Source organism: Balearica regulorum, chromosome 22, assembly GCF_011004875.1.
Source record: "Balearica regulorum gibbericeps isolate bBalReg1 chromosome 22, bBalReg1.pri, whole genome shotgun sequence".
Classification (NCBI taxonomy): Eukaryota; Metazoa; Chordata; class Aves; order Gruiformes; family Gruidae; genus Balearica; species Balearica regulorum.
Window position 1 is genome coordinate 583,916 of NC_046205.1, and position 12,851 is coordinate 596,766.

Sequence of the window (12,851 nt, forward strand, 5' to 3'; positions counted from 1 at the left end):
CTACACCCCCCCGGGTCTCCGTCCGCATCCCGCCCCCATCTCCCTGCACGCCCCCGGGCCCGGCCCCTCCCGCACCCAGAGCACCCGCAGGCAGCAGCTCCTGCCCTTTCCTGGGACGCAGCACCCCCCCCCCCCCCCCCCCCCCCGAGAAAAACCGCAGCCCTGCAAGCTGTAGCGGTGCTCACCCGCACCATTTTTTCCACAACCTTTTTAATCGGACTCCAGCTGCTTCCCAGGGCGCTGCCACGGGCACCGCCGCCCCCACCGCACGGAGACCTGCCGCACTCGGCTCGGGGGGCTCCCCGTACCCCCCACAGGAGGCTGCAAACCCGGGGATCAACAGGAACCAAAGCAGCCAGCTTGGGAACGGTCGGGTTTGTAATCCCCCTGCAAGCGCGTCCCACCGGTCCCTTGCGTTTGCCCGGTGCAGCGGAGCGGGAAGGCAGGGCTGCCGAGCAGGCAGAGGCCCGGGCAGGGCAGCCAGCGCTGCGGGGCCAGCAGCAGGGGGAACAGCGTTGGCAGAGGGGCCCCGAGCACCCCGGCACAGCCCCTGACAGCGGCTCTCAGGCACCCGCACCATCGCTCTGAAGGTGCTACCGGGGCAAATACACCACGGCTGCGAAACCCCCACGCCGCAGGCAGCCGTTGCCCCTGCATCTTCCCTCCTCTTCCAACACGACACAGCCGTTCCACTGCGGCTGCCCTGGCAGGGCCCAGCCTCCGCTGCTCCACAGGCACACTTTGTCCTCACCCCCACAGCCCCTTCTGCTCTCTGCCCGTACCTTTCTGGCAGAACAGTCCATTGGCAGCATGCAAACAATCAGCCAGGGCGGGTTCTCAGCCATGACACCCCACGACCTTGCTCCCACTCTGCCCCGTCAGACCCCTGGGAGAGCCCAGAGCTGTCTCTTACAGACAAGACACGTTCTGCCTGTGTCTCATCCGCCCGTACCCAAAGGGTCCCCACCACCACTTTGTACTGGCTCCCACCTGGCTCTGCTCATCAGCCAAAGGCAAGGCTGCTGCTGCACAAGGCCACCAAAACAAGACCTGCCAGGTCACGGTTGTGTGGTCTTTCCAGAAGAGAAGCGTGCACCAACACGAGGAACCCACGTGGCAGCAGAGTCCTTGGGAACAGACGGCAGCTCTCAGCTCTCATCCCTGGTAAGTGAAAGTCCTCATCTCCATCCAATTTGTGGGACTACCTCAGAGGTCAGTGGAAGGGAGACAGACTCCCTGATGCAGGTCAATCTAGCACAAAAAGACTTTGTGGCAATCACTGCCCTTTCCTGATACATCAAGCTTTTCTAGAAGATTTCAAATCAACATCACAGAGCTTTTAGTAAAAGCCACTGATTTTGTTTTGGTTTCCAATTAAGTTCTCAATGCTAAAAGCATTCACAATGGCTGATTCATGTGCATCACGAACTTCTGCTCTCTTCCATTTCTCTGTCATTGCAGCGCTTGCTGGGGACTGAGGAGTCCTAAGAGCAAGCAGAAAAAGAAAAGCCAAACACTGGTGATGGCAGAGGCCGAGCTGCTGGTTTTAACACACTCATTGTATTTTGTAAAATCGACTTCCCTGATGGCACAAACATGATCAACACGGCAGGCCTCCTCGCACAGGGTGAGGTCATATCTGACAGAGTTAAACTCGTAGTACTGCTGCAGATAGTGCGGATCCTTGGATATCCTCTCCAGCACTGTTTGCATGGAGCGTACAGAGCCATCCGGGACTTGGAAGGCTTTTGTCAGCCTATACTCCTCCTCCCATGTCGGGAACTCTCCCTCCCATGTTGAGGCCATGATGTTGGCATGAGTTAGGTTCAAGTAGTAAGTAACCATATCCTGCAGGGAGAGAAAACCACAACGGGGACAAATCAGGAAAGGACTGGCCCTTGAGTGAAACGTTTGGCTGGGAAGCAACCAGCCCCTTCTCCCAGGCACTGGTGTGCAGCACCACAGACACGTGTTCACCGCGGGCAGCGTGTCACCCTGCCCCGTGAGGGGTGAGCTGCCTCCCAACAGGTGCCTTCTACAGAGATGTGAACCAGGGGACAGACACCCCCGGTGAGAGCCTCCAGAAACCACCACAAAAGCATCCTGCTTCGTAAGTGATGAAGTGATGGCTTCCGTCTGCTTGACTTTTACCTCCAAACATCAGGAATTCTGAGCCTGGCCTGCTTCAGCATCACTCTTATTTACTATCAACACTGTCCACTGGCAGAAGGAAGGGTTGGAGTAGTGTTACTTACTGAGTGAAGTTACTTTCTCAACTGTGAACAAACTAAAGTTTTTCACAACTTCTGTTCTCACTCTCTTGCCCTTTTTCTCTCTGCTTCACTAGCTCCCCAGCCTTCCACAGTATTTTAGCATTAGTTTCTCATGTAAAGAAAGCATCTACAAAGCTGCTTCACCCATTGCAGAGAAAGGCACAAACACTCCATCCTCTGCCTCTTTGCAAGAGGCAAAGGAAAGAGAAGCTGCCCCTACGATTCACCTAAATTCAGATCCATTACAAATTAATCAAAAATAGGGGGGACCCAAACAATTTTCTAGACAGTTACAAGTTTTTGGAGGGGGTTTGACAAATCTGTCAGTCCCCAAAGAGAAGTTCTGCAATCCACATTACCTGAGTAGTAAAGCAAGTGTCAACAGAAACTAGCTAAAGACATGAAGAACACGACAAAACCTGTCCTGCACTGTCCTGGGGAACTCATCCCATGCCAGCTGACTGTGGTCGCCCTGCCTTTACTCACTGGCACTCTTACTAAATTTTTGTGCTAGACATGAGGCTGAAATATCATGGTTGATGTCCTCTCCTACATAGCTGCTTGGCTCCTGTACTCCTGCCTATTAAAACCAGGAATTAAAGCACCCTTCTAAAACTGCAGCGTGCAGCACACAGGGACCCCCTACCAACACTTGAAGGGTGTCTGGATCATAGTCGATCACCCGAATCCCAGGGTTGTTGGCTCCATTGTTCACTCCAGGTAATGTTGTTTTCCAGGGAGTCACTCCAGGGGCCAGGAACATGACATTGATTGGAGAACCTTAACAGAAAGGCAAAACAACCCATCAATGGGAGACCCTGGCTTGTATCACACCTTGGCCACGCTGCAGTGAGTGCCCCAGGAACCGATCACGCTGCAAAGAGCGGCTTTCTCACCAGCCCTAGTTACAACAGCACACACAAAGATCAGCACGTTGAACGGCATCAGGGACTGAATGCTGGTCTGCTGCAGCTGAGAACAGGCTTTCCACTCCTGTCAAAGACTCTTGCAGTGAGGGTGCACAAGAGAACCACACTCAGCAAAGGAGACCCAGAGCACTACCCATAACCCCAATGCGAAGATTCGTAACTGCTCCCTGATGTCTCAGCTGATGTCCAAAACCCATCAACAGGGAGCAGGCAAGAAGTTGCAAGGCACTGAGGGGAAACAACAAAGTTTGAGGGTAAATGGGGAGGAGGGCTGGAGCTACAGGCTGGGGATGGAGATGAGAACCACTGTTGTCTCATGCTGATCAAGGCATTTTACAAGCTTTTTCCGGCCTCTCAGCTGCATTCAGCTAACAGCCACTGAAAAATCTCATCAACAGTGATCTTCTGGGACTTGGCAGAGCTGTCATGCAAATGCTTGGGTGGCCAGCACTGTACCTGTACCGCTGTAAAACATTCGAAAGCTGTCCGTGTGATGGTGCCCAAAAAACTGGGCAGCAATCACTCTGTGGTGCTTCTGCACGATTTTCAAGTATCGTTCATTAAAGCCACTCCGGAACCAGGGCTTGCCTCGTTTCTTCTCAAAGAAGCCTGGAGGGATGTGCCCCACGATGTAGACCTACAAAAGCAAGAATTGCACTGAACGCAAAGCCCACACTTCCCAGAGAGCACTGGCTTGCCATGACTGCACGGAGGGAAGAGCAGGAGTGAGAGAGCTTCCAGGCTGGGAGAAGCCCTCTACAAAAGTTAGTTTGTTGAGTCATTTCCTTTAATACCATTTCATCTGCTCGAGAGGCATTGATCAGTGTTTCTTCCAGCCACTGGAACTGCCCTCCAGGATCTTCCTCACCAGCTGTCTCGTCATTCTGGTCATAGTACAGATTGGTATTGAGGACAACCATTCGTCCCCTTGAACTTGGGCTGGGCAGCTTCTCAGTGTAGAAAGCTCCTGAAAAATGCAACCAGCAGGGAAAGAGCTGGAGATCTGGTCACGCTGGTTGCTGTGACCCCAGATCCCTTTGTTTTCATCCCTCTCAGCTCTCCCTGGCAATAGCCACAGCAGATTCGCTATCTGGACAAGGTGCCAGAGGCCCTCAGACCACTCCAGGATGGGGACTTGGAGTGGCTCTTCCTCCCGCGTACCTCTTGTCACACTTATGCCCCTCAAGGCGAAGGGAGACCCTGCACAGGGACAGCATGCAGCACTACAAGCTGGGCAGCTCTAGAGAGCTTCAATGCTGGCCTGTGCCAGCAGCTTTCCTAAAAGATCTTTTTTCTTCCACTGAAGCTCACCACTATTCCCTGTAGGAACACCTTCCAGTAACTTGAGGAAAGCAGGAGAGACTAAAGCATAAAGAAACTTCTTTTACTTGCAAGCAGAATTCAGTGCCAGAAATCAGCATTAAATTGGACCCTTTCTCTGCAAACACTCTATAAATACTGTTACTCTGAGCACAGAAGCAGGGAAAACCATTTGTGGTATTCTCCTAACCACCCCCATCTCCCCAGAGTGCTGCCAACACGAGCCAGTGGTGCCATACCTGCTCTGAAAAGAGGAACGGAAGCATTATTCAGCCAGGGATGCCACAGTTCAGCTGTTCGGTTATAGATCCTGTGCTCCTTCCCTGGAAACTGATTTTTGGGGTGGAAATCATGATTGCCCATCGCCGCGTAGACTTTAGTATCTAGAGACAGTGAAAAGGAGGCACAGAGGAATTGCTGCTTGCTTCAGAGTTCCTCGGCACCAAAGCTGCCTGAGGCACTCACAGACTTGGAAAGAACAGCATGGCTTGAGAGCTTTGCAAAAGCAAATCTTCCTCACCACAGCCACATGGTTGCACTGACTGGGGTACAACACTGCAAAGACCATCCCTCCTTGGGACAAGCCACCCCAGAGCCATGGCTGTACAGATGAATCAGTGAGTTTTCACCATCAATAACACTCCTTGCAGCCTTTTCTGTCTTAATGACTAATTACAGAAATGTTTATTTTCCTCTCTTATGAGTGAGTTAACCTGAAGCAACGAGTGCGCATCAGATGCCTCAATTCAGACACGCCTCACGCCATACTGCAACTAGGACGAGGACAAAGGAGTTCTAGCAACCGCACCCCTTCCATGCCTTCCCAATCCTGTCATGTCTCCACCCTGAAGAGCTCTTCCCTGTGCCCTTCTCATCTCCTCACCTCCTACCTGGAAATGTCTCTTTTATCAGAGAAGTCAGATTTTCTATTATGTGCAGAACCTTTTCTTCTCCAAGCTTCTCATTCGGGACATGAGGAGTATCATCTCTAGAAAAACAAAAGCAGCACATTGTCTGTGACTAACAGGGCATATACTTAAAGTGAGAAGCAAGTCAGAGAAACGTGCTTACTTCTCTTTGTGCCTCTGAGAGAATAAAGATAAAGTTGAAGCTTTTGGGGGCAGAAACCAGCGCTATGTTGACTGGCCAAGGCACTGGAGGAGTTTCAAGGAATTACTCAAAGTGAAAATGGGCTCCACTTTTATTCTACCTTGAAAAACCCTATACACAAGCATATGAAGTAGAGGCTCACTCTGCCTCAGTGCCTTTAATAGACACTAAAGCTGACTGGAAATATTGCAAGGAACAGCATTTTGCAATCTCAGGTCACCATCTGATCGGCAATAGTGAAGCAAAGCTGTTTGCACAGCTGTTTGAACAGCAGGATAACAACTCTCATTAAAATGAAACAAAGGAATGCCTCCAGTAAGGCAGTGATCGCTGAGGTCTGCCTCCAAATACGTGGCAGATACACACTTCTATGTTTTCACTAATATGCTTATGGCATTTGTAGATGATGCTGGGCTGTCAATAAGACCATCGAAGAAGAAGATCAAAATTCAAAGTGATGTCAAAGAACTGGAGAAAATAGTTTGAAGGAAAAAGAAAAATCAACATGAAGTCTTTATAGACCAATAACTACTTCTAAGTAGGAACAACCTTCCGCAGAGACACAAAATGAAAACATGGGGTCAGGCACCGCAAACTAGGACTGGAGGTTAGAGCATATTACAGGCTGATGGTGCACTGTTAGAAGAAAAACAAGCATTACAAGAGGACGCGTACACTTACAATAATCATGCAAAATAAAGCTTTTACTGTCTGTAAGTGCTATCGACGCCTCCTGTAGAACAGGGTACCTATTTCTGGAGAGCGTACTAGGAGAAAACATAGGGGAGGTTCTTCATACTTCTAAAGCAGAACGGCCCGTTTTTCAGACAAGTCTCCCAGGTGCCTCTACAGTTTGAAGAAATGCCGTAAGACTGTTTTGCAATGCTCTCCTCCCACTGCCTTTAACAGGCAGGACTTGCAGTACCAAAAAAAGCACGTCCCGTTCCCCGTAGTGTTTAAGGTACACAGAGTTTGTATGAAGTCAGACAGGGCTGGCCACAATTAAAAAGAAAAGGAAGGACAGCAAACTGTGACCCTTCCCTTACCATACTGTTTCTCACTGCTGGGGCTTGTGAGGACCTTCTTGCCGGTGTTGAGAGGCCTCCTCACAGTTACGCTCTCCCCAAAGCCTCCATTTTGCATTATAAGGCACATCCATATCTCACCTCTCCAAAATGGTTACCATCTAAAGAGCCCTGGACCCCCCCACACTCCTTATGCCCCGGCCCTGCGGCTGCCCCTTCTCCCCTCCAAGCCCTCGGTGCAGGCGGGATCATGCCACAGCCCGAGAGCAAGGCGTAACCCCAGAACCCCCACTGCCAGCTCCTGGAATAGTTGGTGTTTCTCCTCTCGGAGGAGCAGCTCTCTAAAGCAGCAGACACCGTCCCTCAGCCCCCAGGACTGCAGCGGGAGGGCGGAGAAGGTGAGCTGAAGAGAGCCCCGTCAGTGGGCGAGTTCAGAGCCCGTCCGACCGCCGCTCCCGGCGGGACCCCGGCCCGGCCGCGGCCCATCCTCACCCGGTCCAGAGGACGAAGTCCGGCCGCTGCAGGCGGCTCTTCATGGCACGGGCTGCGGAGACGAGCAGGCGCCAGGGCGCGTCGCAGAGGTAGCTGCCCCAGGGCCCGGCGGCGGGCACTGCCCGGGAGCCGCCCGAGGGACACACCTGCCCGGCACCCGCCGCCTCGTTGTAGTCGGGGTCCCAGTGGAGGTCGGTGATGTGCCAGAAGCGCCCTGCACCTGCCGGGAGACGCCGAGGCTCAGCGGGGCGGGGGACGCGGAGCTGCCGCCGGGCACCCCTCGGGGCTCCCCGCTCAGCCGGGGAGCGGCGCACGCTGCCTCCCCTTACCTGACAGGGCCGCGGCCAGCGGGCAGAGCAGGAGGAACGCGACGGGCTGCATACCGGGCTGCATGCCGGCCAGCGGCTGCCGTGCCGTGCCGTGCCCTGCCGTGCCGTGCCGTGCCCGCAGCCCAACTCCGCCTCCCCTACCGCCTCCCTCACCTCAGAGTGGCCGGGCAGCGCCCTCACTCACAATGGCGTCAGCCGCTTCCCCGCGGCCTCCCCCTATTGGAAGAAGCCGGAAGATGGAGGGCTGCGATTGGCTTCTGGCCGGCGGAGCGGCGCCCATGGATTGGGCAGGAGCCGGCGGCGCGAGGAGGGGCGGCGCGCGCGGGCCGGCGGGCGCCCGACGTTCGGTCTCCGCCATGTGGAGCGGGCACGGTGCGGGCCGGGGGCGGCGGGGGGCGGCCGGGCCGGGGGCGGCGCCTGGGCGGGTGTGCGGGGCGCCCGGGGCCGCCGGAGACGGGGGGGGGGCCGAGGCCGCCGCCGCGCCCCGTGATGGCGGTGGCGGCAGGGACGGAGGGCGCGTCACCGCCACCGCCTCACAGGTTCTCTCTCTGCCCCCCTCAGGTACCTTTGACGGCGGGTACGGCACTGTGGGCTCCTCGGGGCCCGCGGGCGGCTACACGCAGTCCCCGGGCGGCTTCGGCTCGCCCGCCGGCACCCAGGCGGAGAAGAAGCAGGTAGGCCGCAGCGGGGCATCGGCTGGCCCCGGGGCGCTGGGCCGCGGCGGCCGGAGGAGCGGGGCGAGGGGTGGCCCCTCCCCGGCGGCGCTGACGGCCCCGCCGTCCCTTGCAGAGGATCCGCTCCCAGAACATCGTGCCCTGCACCGTGTCGCAGCTGCTGGCAGCCGAGCAGGTCGACGAGACCTTCCGGATCCGCGATGTGGAGATCTCCCAGGTGGGCGTCGGGGAAAGCAGTGCGCGGGAAGGCTGCGGATAAAGCTGACTCGTTTCCCGGGGCCTTCCCAAATAAACTCTTCCTTCTTCCAACGCAGGTCACCATTATGGGGATTATTCGGCACGCGGAGAAGGCACCGACAAACATTCTCTACAAAGTGGATGACATGACAGCAGCCCCGATGGACGTCAGGCAGTGGGTTGATACTGATGTAAGCACCAGATTTCTTATGAACACACTGCTTTAAAAGGTTTTGGGAGCGGTGAAGAGAGCCAGAAAAAGATGTGGCTGTTCTGAAAAGTGTTTTAGGAATGCCTCTGAAGGAGGATCTCTGAAGGGAGATGCGGCTGTAGCAGAAATCATTGGTGCTGTACGTGACTGTTCTCCTGTTGTGTAATTCATATGTGGTTCTACATTGAATCACTTTGAATAATTTTTTTAGAGTTTAGCTGCTTAAGCTCAACCATTACTTCACAGCTGAACCAAGAGGTGCACCTCGGTACCTTTGTGTAGAAATACAGGAGAGGAAGTGAACAGGGATTTTTCTGTGTGGCTCAGTGACTGAGGCAAAGACATGTACTGATGAATATTGTCTTGTTTTCTGATGCATGCCTCCTGAATTGCTGATAATTTTAATGCTAGCCCATGTTATTGTAACGTGTTTTAAGGCAAACAGCTGAGTTCAGTTAACAACTTTGGAAGAGTAATTAGGCAGAGATTCATTTGGCTTAACTGCAACTTTATTGTAACTTCAAAACCAGTTCTGGACTGCTTGCATTCCTCTAGCCAAGTTACATAGTTGAACACCTGCTGTTTTACTATTTGAGGGTTCTTTCATCTTGTTGCTCTGTGAAAATCTTTAGAAGTGGACAGAGACGGCAGAGCAGGCAACTGAGTTTGAGTTTTGTACAGTGCATTCAAACAACAAAATATTTTTTTCTCTTATTTTTCATTTATGGTTATGTTTACCCATCTGCTCCTACTGGATGTAGGAATGCGTGCTGTTTTGTGTTTGCTTGAGATAAGCCGCTGTTCCTAGGTCATTTATTGTGATAACTGAGAAATGGAAATGTGAGTCTGCAAAACCTTCCTTTTTCCTTTTCCTCTCTGTTAGGAGGCAGGTGGCGAGAATGTGGTGGTACCTCCAGGAACTTATGTAAAAGTAGCTGGTCATCTTCGTTCTTTCCAGGTAAGATGATGTTACCCGTGTCTGACTCCTCAGGTCATGAGGCCGGAGCAGTGGCGTGAAGGTTTGGTGATCTGGCACAGCGTTGGTGGGCTGCCTTTAGAATATCAGCTTCATCGTGGTCTTTGCTCATCCTTTCCTGTGGACAAATCCTTGAATGTTTTTGCCAGGGCTGTATTTAATAACACTTCAGTTCCTAAATGCAAAGGACAGAGGACCCATTTAAAATGCCACTCTGTGTCAGTGTGTTGGTTACAGCGGAACAGAATTCTGACCACCAGGTTCTTGGGTGTTTGTACTGTAGAGCTTAGACCAGATTCTGGTTAGTTGGGACGCTTCTTGTAGCGTATTAAGTGGTGTGGTTGCCTCATAACTAAATATTGTAACTAAATATATGAATAAATATTCAAATAACGGTGCATGTGTTAAAGTGCAGTTAATTCCCAGCCGGTTAGAAAGAGAAATAACCCTGTTAGGTGCAGGCAAGCTCCCTACCTGCCACTATCCCTGTTCCTGGAGAGAATGGTTGGATTGGCTGTTAAGCGTGTTCCTGTGATGTTAATTTTTTTTTTTTTCCTCTGAAAGAATAAGAAAAGCTTGGTGGCATTTAAGATCATGCCTCTGGAAAATATGAATGAGTTCACCACACACATACTAGAGATTGTCAACGCACATATGATCCTCAGAAAAAATCTTATGGTACGTACTTGAAGATCCTGATCCCATCTTGGCCTTTACCGGGTTACTGGTTGTCTCCCAAAAAGAGGGACCTCTGGGCTCGTTGTGGAAATTGTACATAAGTTGTGGGGCTGGAAAGCTTGAAGCTGTTGGAGGGCTACAGTGAAGGTGTAACAGGAGTCCTGGCTTCCTTGGAGAGAGAGTGTGTTGCAGTCCATTTCCAGCGGTTTCTTTGGGAATCTATTTTTAATTACTGTCTCTCTGAAATAACTCTGAGTCTTTAATGCCGTGGGCTTGTGGCCGCCTGTGTAACCACAGCAACTTTACTCTCGTAATTGCAGTCAGCATCAAGGGTGCCGCAGTCATTTTCCTCCGCTGGGATCAGTGACGCAGGGGGCTATGGAGGAGGTGGCAGCCTACCAGTGAACGGACTCACAGCGCATCAGAGTCAGGTTGGTGCAAGCAGCTTCTCCAGGAACATGGCAGTCGCAGTGGAGGCTGCTGCGGCGTGATGTAGGACAAAGAAATGCAAGCTCAGTTACTGTTTGAAGACAGATAGTGCTTTCTTAGCCTTGCTGTCCATTGATGATGGAGAAATGGAGAAGCTTAGCTGGAAGCTTAGCTGTCTGTTAATGGTGGTTCTTGTTTTTCCAGGTGCTGAACTTGATTAAAAACTGTCCTGTCCCAGAAGGTATGAGTCTTCAAGAGTTGAAACTTCAGCTCCACAATATGAGCATGTCAACAATCAAGTAAGTCTGTAGAAATGAAGGATGTTCTGGAAATCCAGTTGGTTCTTCCTGGAGTTTGATAAAAGGAGGCAGAGAGGAAAACAGTGGGCAAGGCCAGGTCCTTACTTGTGAAGCAGCTCTAGTAATTTCAGATGTTCCCAGTAGGATGCAGTAGTGAGCCAGAACTGTTGAAGTCTTCAGCAGCTTGGAATGAATGAGCCATTGTCGACGGGGTGATAAAATGCTTCACTCCTGTTTTCAAAACAAACTGTTTAACAGTTCAGTAGCAAAGCAATCGGTACCTGGGAGTACTGCAGTGTCTCAGCAGCACTGTCTCCTGTTCAGGACTACCTTGCTTTCTGCACGCTGATCAAAACTTGGGATTAGACTGTTTCTTTTCTCTTCTCCTTTGCTGTCTCTTTACTTGTCCTCCCTGAGACTTAGAAAAAGAGTGAAGCCTAAAGACGTTAATAATGTCCATTGTCTTTCTGTGTTCTGTCCCCTCTGAAGCAGAGTTGTAGGTACTACTTTCACCTGGGAAGTACTGAGAGGGGCGGCCTTCCCCTCTGTGGCAGGAGAGTCTGGCAACCTGCTCCCCAGCAGCTCTTAGAGCTTTGGAGAAGCTTTCTGTACCTACTGATGGGTAGAGCAGCACTTAAACTGCTCACAGGGCACAGCCACCAGGAGCTGCCTGTGGCAGGTGCCAGGAGGGAACAGTAGGGATGGGGTCTGAAGTGGGAAATCCCTGAGAAAGGTGTTGATATGAACTAGTTAGCAATTGCCTTTTTTTTTTTTTTTTTCCTTCAAAGGCAAGCTGTTGAATTCCTTAGCAGTGAGGGACACATCTACTCTACTGTGGATGATGATCACTATAAGTCAACGGATGCTGAGTGAAGTTACTTCCAGCTGGATTTAGTTGTAAGCAAATGCTTGTCTATGTATCAAGTTACCCTGCCGAGCTCTGCGACGTGGAAGGTAATCTTTGCTCTTTCTAGCCTGTGAAAGTCCCAGTTACTCTGTGAGTGCCTCCTTGGAACTCAAGGACAAGCAGAACGTATAGGATTCTGTTAACCGGACTCGATTATATGCTGTGACCATGTGACTGAAAGCATAAACAGACATGGGAAAACTGAACTCAAAGCTTCAGAGTCTTCAGTTGGGTTTTGTCTCCCTAGAGGATGCCTGCCTTAGAAAGAAGAACCTCTTTCTAATCTTGTCCTGGGCAGATTGTCTTTTGTTTCTAGAGCTGTTTCTACTAACTCAGCTTTCATTCCATTTCATTCACAAAGTGGGTAGCCAAGAGTAATATTCTACTAATGTACAGTAATCATGAATAGATTTTTAATTGGTTTAGTTTATGCATTTAAATCTATGTTTGTATTATGAGGTGATCTTGTTATTAGAGCTTTTGACTCTTTCCAATAAAATTTTAACTTGAGTAGTCTTGCATGCGTGTGGCTCTAGAGGCTTTTTTCCTTAAAGAAGAAAACCATCTGCACTGACAAACCTAGCCGCGTGGGTAAAAACACAGCCCACGCCTTCAGAGTTTCTTTAACCATAGTTATTTTTGTCCTTAGGTTTTGAAGTAAGTTGCTTTAAAAGATCATACTGAAGTGAATGTCTGGACACTTAAGAAATTAGATAATTGTACCACTGAAGAAAGCTACCCCTTGTATCAGTGTTACAAATACAGCCAGGGTCATTTCTGCCACCAAAAGTACTTTAGCTGAAGCTCAAATTAATTACATTACGTGGTACAAATTTTTCTTCTTTAAACTATTTTTAACATCCTGCCTTGTTCAGGGAGGGGGCGGCTGCTTCAGCGTATTTCGTCCTCTTAGTCATGATATGCTTCCTGTTATATAAAATGCAAAGCTGAAAACCACCTTC

At 51.1% G+C, this 12,851-nt stretch overlaps 2 protein-coding genes across 2 annotated transcripts; one reads left to right on the top strand and one right to left on the bottom strand.

The window, feature by feature from the left end:
* Nucleotides 1-174: 174 nt before the first annotated feature.
* Nucleotides 175-7,549, bottom strand: SMPDL3B (sphingomyelin phosphodiesterase acid like 3B). The gene is made up of 8 exons (XM_075773746.1): nt 7,479-7,549; nt 7,150-7,369; nt 5,413-5,510; nt 4,762-4,905; nt 3,997-4,169; nt 3,659-3,839; nt 2,920-3,053; nt 175-1,848 (listed from the first exon to the last, which is right to left on the bottom strand). Exons 1-8 carry the CDS (start codon nt 7,540-7,542, stop codon nt 1,453-1,455), a joined length of 1,410 nt encoding a protein of 469 aa, XP_075629861.1. The 5' UTR covers nt 7,543-7,549; the 3' UTR covers nt 175-1,452.
* Nucleotides 7,550-7,650: 101 nt separating this feature from the next.
* Nucleotides 7,651-12,410, top strand: RPA2 (replication protein A2). The gene is made up of 9 exons (XM_075773748.1): nt 7,651-7,850; nt 8,040-8,152; nt 8,268-8,369; nt 8,467-8,580; nt 9,484-9,558; nt 10,141-10,254; nt 10,575-10,685; nt 10,888-10,982; nt 11,771-12,410. Exons 1-9 carry the CDS (start codon nt 7,664-7,666, stop codon nt 11,853-11,855), a joined length of 996 nt encoding a protein of 331 aa, XP_075629863.1. The 5' UTR covers nt 7,651-7,663; the 3' UTR covers nt 11,856-12,410.
* Nucleotides 12,411-12,851: the final 441 nt, after the last annotated feature.

Excerpts from the sequence above, each read along its gene's own strand:
- SMPDL3B (XM_075773746.1), bottom strand. The coding sequence starts at position 7,542 with ATGCAGCCCGGTATGCAGCCCGTCGCGTTCCTCCTGCTCTGCCCGCTG. Across the intron at positions 4,170-4,761 it reads CGTTCCTCTTTTCAGAGCAG|GAGCTTTCTACACTGAGAAG; the intron begins GTATGGCACCAC and ends TGCATTTTTCAG. Across the intron at positions 3,054-3,658 it reads AATGTTTTACAGCGGTACAG|GTTCTCCAATCAATGTCATG; the intron begins GTACAGTGCTGG and ends CTTTCTGTTAAG.
- RPA2 (XM_075773748.1), top strand. The coding sequence starts at position 7,664 with ATGGCGTCAGCCGCTTCCCCGCGGCCTCCCCCTATTGGAAGAAGCCGG. Across the intron at positions 8,581-9,483 it reads GGCAGTGGGTTGATACTGAT|GAGGCAGGTGGCGAGAATGT; the intron begins GTAAGCACCAGA and ends CCTCTCTGTTAG. Across the intron at positions 10,255-10,574 it reads TCCTCAGAAAAAATCTTATG|TCAGCATCAAGGGTGCCGCA; the intron begins GTACGTACTTGA and ends TCGTAATTGCAG.